The sequence below is a fragment of the Neopsephotus bourkii genome, unplaced genomic scaffold, assembly GCF_033783945.1.
Source record: "Neopsephotus bourkii isolate Nb327-2 ecotype Australia unplaced genomic scaffold, CSIRO-AGI_Nbou_v1 NB_1250, whole genome shotgun sequence".
Taxonomy (NCBI): domain Eukaryota; kingdom Metazoa; phylum Chordata; class Aves; order Psittaciformes; family Psittacidae; genus Neopsephotus; species Neopsephotus bourkii.
In genome coordinates, this window is record NW_026901735.1 from 4,864,598 (window position 1) to 4,872,967 (window position 8,370).

Sequence of the window (8,370 nt, forward strand, 5' to 3'; positions counted from 1 at the left end):
ACAGGCATGACTGGGAAGAGGTTGCCTGCTGTGTGGGGAATACACGGGGATAACACTCATTATCTGCAAACCATGTAACAAACACCCTCTCCCTTCTGCAGAACATACACATCAATGGTATCAAACTGAGCCTGCACCCTCGAAGCATGTTATATATACCACATATGTTCGTATAGCAAAGTAGTTCCATAAGGAACTCCTTAAGGAGACTTTAATACCTGACACACATAAACCATCACATCACTGGAAAGAAACAAGCCATCAGCTTGTTTTTAGCAAACATTAAGTCATCCTCAGTATGAGCCGTTACTCAGTGGAGCGGATGGGCCTTTGGTATAAAGGGAGCGTGGCAGCAGAACTCCCCACCTTGGCCTCGCAGATCCCTCCTGCCCCACCAACACCAGCTTCCAAGCACCAAGTCTGCAGCATGAGGGGCACAGTGCTAGCACTGGTCTCACTTGCACTCTTGATCACAGCACAGGAAGGCAAAGGTGAAGGGAACAGCGTGCGGCTCTGTGGGAGAGACTTTGTCAGAGCCATAGTCTTCACCTGTGGCGGCTCTCGGTGGAAAAGGCACTTGACTGATTATCAGTACCTGTTTGGTAAGTACTCATTAACACATTACAGTCTTATTGCCCCCTGGAAGGTGAGCCCAGCTCCAAGGGGATTCAGAAGAATTGTGTCACCTGCAGACAGTGCCCAAGGGCAGAGCTGTGCCCTTGACTCTTGCTGCTCCCCTGAACAGGCACATCTCAGATGCCAACAGCACAGGCTCTGCCTGGAGACAGCAAGTTTACTGTTTCCTTGCAGCTTGCTTGGCACAGCTTAAATAAAACACATTTAGAATGAGACTTTCCAAATCAACCTGAGAAACCATGAGTTAAGGCCAAGGCTGCCACCAGTAATCTCTATAGCCATGACATTTTAAATGTCAGGGACAGCTTTGCACAGTCCATACAAGTTCTTTACCATTGTCTTCAGTAGGACACTCTGCTTTCCCCACTAGAAACTATATTACAACCTAATAATATTATAATTAAAGTATGTTAAATACATACTCTGCAATTTAAGTACCTTCATGTTGTGGTGTATATATTTGTATTTATTAGCACAGTTTTAGACAGAGTCAGAAAATTTGGCCATTACTGCTAATAATTTCTAACTCTAATAGGTTAAAATAACTAGAAAAAGGAAACTAAATGAGGCAGATGAGAGAAGCTGAGGCTTTCTACACCTTCCATTCAGTAACTTCTGCCTTTTATGAAAATTATATGGTAGCAGCAGCCTTAAACAAACATAAAAAGTGATGCTACGTGCAACACCCTACCCGAGTCTGTTACAGAAGAAACCCCTGCCGCTGAACTAAACCAGAGAACTACTACACCTTTACAAATTCCACAAGGCAGTGCCCACTTGTACCATGGTATTTAAAAATGAACCCAAATTGCAAGTGTAACTTAAGTGGGAACATCCAGAACTTTGGAATTGTGGGGTATTTGATGCCTTAACACCTGCTTTTCAGGAAACCCACTCACAACTCCAGGCTAACAGGCTGGTCAGGTGCCACTGACACATCAAATCATAGTTTTACCCTTCAAACAAATATATCAGTGTGAGACTGATAAGGCAACTGCTCCTACAAAGAACACTCTTTAATATAAATCCATGAATTACTGTTTTTTTAACATGCTAATCACAGAATGGGTATTCAGATGTCTATTTTAATACTGCCCTGGTAAAAAGTCAGTGATCTGGTCCATCTTGGTTGTTCACATTGGAAACAGAGGATAGACAAGACCTTCAGCTCCCTGGCCACAGGCTAGTCCATCTTTCTAGTAAAGATAACTATTAGAAATTACTCATGATTCCATGACTTCTAATTTTTATGTGCCAGAGAGTGAAAATCCCCTGCCTCTCTCACAAGAGAACAATGGCTATGCTGACCCCTCGACGTACGCAGACCAGAGTCTGGAGACCAACAGCGAAGAAATCCACAATGTCAAGCCTGAGACAGAGCAGGACTTGCAGCACTCCAGGAAAACATTTATGCTGCAAAAGCGTGAGGTAGCTAAGCTGCTCACCACATCCTGCTGCAGCATCGGCTGCAGTGAGAGGGATATCAGCACCCTGTGCTGAAACACAGCAGATGCTGACGAGGTTTGATGTCACGGCTTTCACATAATAAATAATCATGACATAAAACACTATTATTTCAGTTGTATTCTTGAACCATAGCTTTATTATCTGAAGCACACTAGGGAGTAAAGGCTGCATGTTCAATGTAGTGCAAGCTAGTAAATGCTGCAAGGACAGTTCAGGCTGGAATGCCTGGATGCCACAAAGTCCTCACAGTGGTTTAGAATTAAACTTCTAGTCATCAGTACAAATACCTCTTTCCATCTAACTACTGTTCTAGTTCCACATAAAATCCAGTAAGCCATGCAATTTATTATATGCTCATTCTCTTATGAAAGCCCAGCAGCAGGTTTCAGCTGTGAAATATGGGTAGCAACAAGTCCTTTATCAGAACCAGAACCAAACCAAGGCCATGCAGACAGCTCTGGTGGAGTACCACACAGTGCAGCAAGGCAGCCAGACCCCACTACTTCAGCAGGGAAGGGCTGCCATCAGCCATTACCAGCCCCAAACTGGGCAGGCAACAGCCAGGATTTATTCCCTATTCCAGCTGCTTCCAGTAATGACTATACAAGATCCTATCAAGTGAACAGTTAATCTGCACCCAGGGAGACTGGCAACACACTTCTGAGCTCACAGGTACTTCCTCTCTTAGCTATAAGCATCTATCAGCTGAGAACCTCAATTCAATTTTTCTTTGCTGGATTCAAGCACCTTCAACAGAAGGGCCCAGATATGTTAGATCTATATACTCGAAACATGATATGATTTGATGTTTTTCACTTGATTTGAAACCAAATGGAACTGAGCTGGTCTCCTCAAAGCAGAACCAGATACCTTCTCCTGGCCACCTTTTCTGTACTCAGGGTGCAAGGGGAGCCAGGCCAGAATGACCCATTCTCCTTTCCTCTCTTCAGCAGGAAGGTCTGAAGGTACCCCCCTGTCCCAGGGCACGGTAACTCGCAACACTGAGTTATCACAGCTTGATGGGACACAGCATCTGCAACACAGTATGTGCATGGAGCCAGGGCCACAGGCCCAGCATGTGTTCCCCTGTCTGCAGTTGCCACTTAGCAGGGACGGTTTTAAAATGCTTTTGGTTGACTTTCCCAAAATCCCTCTGTGTTTTCTACTTGGGGTTACTCAGTAAGAGCAAATTCAGGGTGAAATAAAGTATTTCGGGGACACCCAGTTGTGAAAGCAGCTAGAATCAGGTGCAAACCAGCACGTCACAGCAAATCACATCCCAGAGGGAACTCTGGGAAGTACAGTTATTACATTCACCACTGGAAGGCTCATGGTAACCACATTTCAAACAGGTGAAAGTTGCCTTGGTCCTTCACAACCCTTTTCCACAACAGAAACAGGAAGAGTTAGGCTGGATATTCACTTCTCCTGCGTTAAACTCTACCTTATTCAAAATAAACAGCATAGACAGTTGCAAGAGCAAAAAGTGAAGCGTTCTTGAACACGTACGATGAAAACGTATCGCTCACAGGATCCCACAGGCACCTGCTTCCGATCTGGATGCTCGGTTCCTTCAGCTGCCCAATGTGTGTCACCACAACGATCTTGTACCTGGGTATCATCAGGTCTTTTACCCGCGCTTTAATAACCTGCAAGACAAAACCAAGTTTAGACTGCAGTGAATACCATGCTCTCTGTACAGATTCACAGTTACCTGATTACAGGAGGAAAGGAAGAGCAAACAGTACCCCTTTTTTAATGCCAATTCTGAGCCAAACCAGCTGAGACTGAAGGGTCAGGACAGTCTCCCCTCAGCAACAAGCCTGGGTTTAACTGAGGAGGAGTTTGCACACCTACCACTGCTCAGAATTCAGTCACTACGGTAACTATACTGTTTTTAAGAGGTCCGACATATACCTGGATTTAGTTATGATATTCCTGGGCAGAGCAACCACAGCGTGGAGTTTTTACTGCACCATGTGCTTGGCCAGAGCCACTGCTACTCAAATAAACCTCATAATTAATTCGTATAAACCCACACCCGCCTCAGAGCAACCTTTGGTGTACCCTGACTTCCCCCCAGCATCACTTTTACACTTCATATCCACATTCGGGACCTCCCGGCCCCGAGGGCCTCCTCCCTGTCACCCCGTCGAGGCGTGAGGGCAAAATGGCCGCAGCGGTACCTCAGCGATGTCCTTCACCATCTCCCTGCACCGCACGGGCTCGTAGGGCTGCTCCCGCAGGCAGCTCCCCAGCACATCCCTCAGGATAGCATCCACCGCCGCCACCGGGAAGCGCTTGGACGGACCTGAGGGGCAGGCGGGGAGGTTAAACTCGGTTTTCCTGACGGAAACACCGCGCTGAAGCCAGAGGCCGCCGCCTCCCGACCCGAAGCGCCCGGCCCCGGGACCTACCGAAGGGGGGGGGCTCGCTGCCGGCCGCACCGCCCTGCATCCTGCTCCGCTGCTGAGGGCAGGCGGAATGGCGGGAGCGGGGCGGCCGGTGTCGGAGCACGGCTCCCGGCTCCCTGCGGCCGCGGGGCGGCGCTGCCCGCAGCCAGCTCGCTCAGCACGGCGGCCATGTTGGCTCCGTCCCCGCAGGCTCCGTGTGCTCGCCGCCTCCGGAGCTCCACGGACCTCCTGTGCCTGCAGGCGGGGCTCTGTGGGCTTCTGTATCCCCATGGCCCCCACAGCCCCTATGGGACCTCCGGACCCCCATGCCCCCCACAGGTCTCCATGTGTGCCTACAACCCCCATGGGTACCCACGGCCTCCACAGGACCCCACATGTGCTTATAGCCCCCATGGGCATCCATGGCCTTTCACGTCCCCACATGTGCCTACAGCCCCACTGTGTCCCTACAGCCTGGGCATGTCCCCATGGCATCCGCAGTCCTCTCAATCCTCCCAAGCCACCAGAGCCATGATGCCTCATGTCCCTACAGCCTCCATGTATCCTGTCAGGCTCCACTCATCCCCATGGTCTCTGGGAATCACAGAACAATATAATCCCAGTTTAGTTTGGGTTGCAAGGGAGCTAGCTTCCACTGGAGCAACTTGCTCTAGTGTCCAACCTGGCCTTGAGCACTGCCAGGGATGGGGCAGCCACAGCTTCTCTGGGCACCCTGTGCCAGCGCCTCAGCACCCTCACAGGGAAGAGCTTCTGCCTTAGATCTAACCTGATCCTCCCCTGTTTCAGTTTGAACCCATCACCCCTTGTCCTATTGCTACAGTCCCTAACGAAGAGTCCCTCTCCAGCATCCTTGTAGCCCCTTTCAGACAGTGGAAGCTGCTCTGAGGTCTCTTCTCCAGGCTGAACAGCCCCAATGTTCTCAGTCTGTGTGGCTCCCATCTCCCCACATCTGCCCCACACCACCCCCAATGTGTCCCCAAGCCAGGATGCTCCACATAGCTCCAGCAATGATGATGATTTTGGCCAGGGACGTGGTAGCCCCTGCTCCTCTGGGTACTCCCACCCCTGCCAGCAAAGCTCACTCCGAAAAGGTCGTGTTTTACAGATTTTTGTTTATTTTCAAGGAAAAAAATAATAATAATCACATTTAAATTGCAGCTCAGTTGGGGATTTAACGTGGTTCTGATGTACAGAATTCATAAACTTTGTTCTGACGCAGGGCTCCGTTTGTTGCAACGTGATGCATGGTAAATAATTGCATATTCAAGATTTTGTGAAATGGGCGACGGGGGGAATGGAGGGGAGACATTTATAAAAAACATTATTTACAAAAAAAATGATATCCACGTCGTCGTCTTCTACCCTATAAGGCAAGTAAACATTTAAAATATGTTGGTTCATGATTATCTTCAACGAGTCAATACAACACATTCATATTACCAGTGGTCAAATACAAAGCTTTGCTGCGAGAGTCCGTGTGCAACAAACCCAGACGGCTTTTACAGTGGGTCATTTTTCTCTGAGAACAGTAGGTAAGCAGCAAAGTTTTCATCACAGACTAAGCAGTACCTAGGCCATCGTCGACTAAAGGTATAATATATCTCATTGCACGTTTAGGCAAAAAAGGCCAGCCATTAATTAACTTATTTAACTTAAATCTTAAAAATAGACCTGTGTATCTTAATCCACAAATATTTATAAACATTTTATACATGAGGGAGTTCATAAAATGATACAGGGCGATACCTGGGGAAATCCAATTCGATCCCGGGGCATCCTCTGGGTTCTGAGGTGTCACAGTGAGGTTCTCCTGCGCCCTGTGCCCTTCACCCAGCAACCCGGAGCTGCAAACCAGAGCCTGACCCAATCCCTCTCTCAGACCACAGCTAACATCTCTGGATGTTTTATACCATCCGAGCAACCAGGTGATTTCATCAACCTGGGAGCATTCTGCAGTGGAAAACCCCTCCTATGTGGATTATAATCCCAACAGCCGGGCAGCATGCCTGCAACCATTCACCCCATGTCCCGAAAGGGGGATTTCTAACAAAGGAATAAGATATTCTGGTATGTTTTACCACGTACTGCTTGGCCTGAAGTCCTGCTCGAGTGCAAACCTTTGAATGCTCGTGATTTTAAGAGCAGTTGGCAGCAGTGTTATCTGCAGTCCCTCCTAAAGGTATAGGGTCACGCAGGGTGTGGTGGGGGTATTTCTTGCAATGAAGTAAGAACTGAAACACTGGTAATCATAAAAACTTCCCAACTCTGCAAGAATGATGTTCTTTGGGAAATTGTGAGAAAAGAAAAGAATTCTGGTTATGAAATTAAATCCTTGAGACAGTCATTTTTTACTGAGAAAGTTATTACATAGTGATGGTACAGATTTGGTCACACTAAGCTCCCAAAATTAAGTATTTTAACCAAGATATTTTCAAGTAAACCCAAGAAAAGGGTAGGGGAAAATCACTCCATGAAGTGGTTTTCTCAAGTAGATGTTGGGTGCTTGTGTAACAGACCCATGGGCTGTGTTTCCAAAGTAATAAGATGAAATGGAGCAGAATTCCTCTGCGATGCGCTGTGACATGTGCCTGGCAAAAGGACACTGCTTTCCATCCCTATCCCTCCCTGCCTGCCAAAACTGGATGGCATTTTAACATAAAACTTCTCTTTGCCATCTATGTTTTAAAATCCTCCTATAGATAAAACCTGAAAGGGCACGCTGAAGACAAAATTAACTGAAATACCAAATAACAGCACTAACATCACTGAGTCCAACCTGCATCCGGAGTTGTGTAACTTGCTCAGTATGAGATCGTGCTCATGTGACAAAGCTTTTGGGAGTGAATCCGTACATGTATGCATTAAGAATTCATACCTGCTGGGCAAGAATAGGAGTTTAATGGACAGTGGCCTCCCAGCAAAATAAGAGAAGAAGCTTTATAACAGGGGAGTGACGCAAAACTCGAATTAAAAGCTTATTATCTGGTAGTATTTCAGAGTACTGAGCAATTTCATAGTTACTAAGAAATATTGTAAAAGGACATTGGTCTGAAACATGGGGGGAGACTGAGCTGAGCTCTTAGGCAGAAGCTCTTCCCTGTGAGGGTGCTGAGGCGCTGGCACAGGGTGCCCAGAGAAGCTGTGGCTGCCCCATCCCTGGCAGTGCTCAAGGCCAGGTTGGACCCAGGGGCTTGGAGCAAGCTGCTCCAGTGGAAGGGGTCCCTGCCCGTGGCAGGGGTTGGAGCTGGATTGGCTTTAAGGTCTCTTCCAACACAAACCAGGCTGGGATTGTATGAAGCAGCCGACAAAATAACCATCCCTGGGGCACTTTGCCACTCTGCTCAGACACCAGCAAGGCAGCAAAACCAAACCATCAACGTGGAGCAACATCTCCTCACAAAGGTCATGCGGGGAGGGAAAGGGGAGACACATGATCCAACACTCCTGAGCAAACACCTACTGAACTACACCACCATGCAAAAACCTTGCAAAAGCAGTACACAAAAACATCCCAAACTGTCCCAAACTGCTGGCTTTGATCCCAGTGTAATGGGCTGGGAATAGTTGTTTGGTGTCTCCTGCTGCTGGCTGGAAGGGGACCGTATAGAATGGGTACGGGACATTCTCATCTCTCTACCCAAGCTGCATCCCAGCACCGCCACACACCCGTAGAAGCTACCTCTGTTTTGTGGGACAGCACAAATGGACAGGCTGGGAAGCTTTGGGTTATGGGTTTTTTCATTTAAAAAGCATTTTAAACCCCAATGCTAATGTAAACACTTTGTCTTTCAAATGAAATATAAAGTAAAATAGCTATGTTCTGGTAATATTTACATTACAAAATCCTTATTTT

At 47.5% G+C, this 8,370-nt stretch overlaps 2 protein-coding genes across 2 annotated transcripts; one reads left to right on the top strand and one right to left on the bottom strand.

The window, feature by feature from the left end:
- The first annotated feature begins 243 nt into the window (after positions 1 to 243).
- Positions 244 to 2,186, top strand: INSL5 (insulin like 5). Its single transcript, XM_061364906.1, has 2 exons — positions 244 to 602; positions 1,895 to 2,186. The coding sequence occupies exons 1-2, from the start codon at positions 299 to 301 to the stop codon at positions 2,134 to 2,136; spliced, it is 546 nt and encodes a 181-aa protein (XP_061220890.1). The 5' UTR covers positions 244 to 298; the 3' UTR covers positions 2,137 to 2,186.
- A 1,349-nt stretch (positions 2,187 to 3,535) lies between these two features.
- DYNLT5 (dynein light chain Tctex-type family member 5) lies at positions 3,536 to 4,687 on the bottom strand. Its single transcript, XM_061364939.1, is given in 4 exon segments — positions 3,536 to 3,752; positions 4,290 to 4,414; positions 4,521 to 4,629; positions 4,631 to 4,687. Coding segments are annotated over 4 exon segments (495 nt in total). The 3' UTR covers positions 3,536 to 3,548.
- Between the last annotated feature and the right edge of the window lie 3,683 nt (positions 4,688 to 8,370).

Coding starts and splice junctions, on each gene's coding strand:
- INSL5 (XM_061364906.1), top strand. CDS start 299: ATGAGCCGTTACTCAGTGGAGCGGATGGGCCTTTGGTATAAAGGGAGC. Junction 603..1,894: donor TGATTATCAGTACCTGTTTG/GTAAGTACTCAT, acceptor TTTATGTGCCAG/AGAGTGAAAATCCCCTGCCT.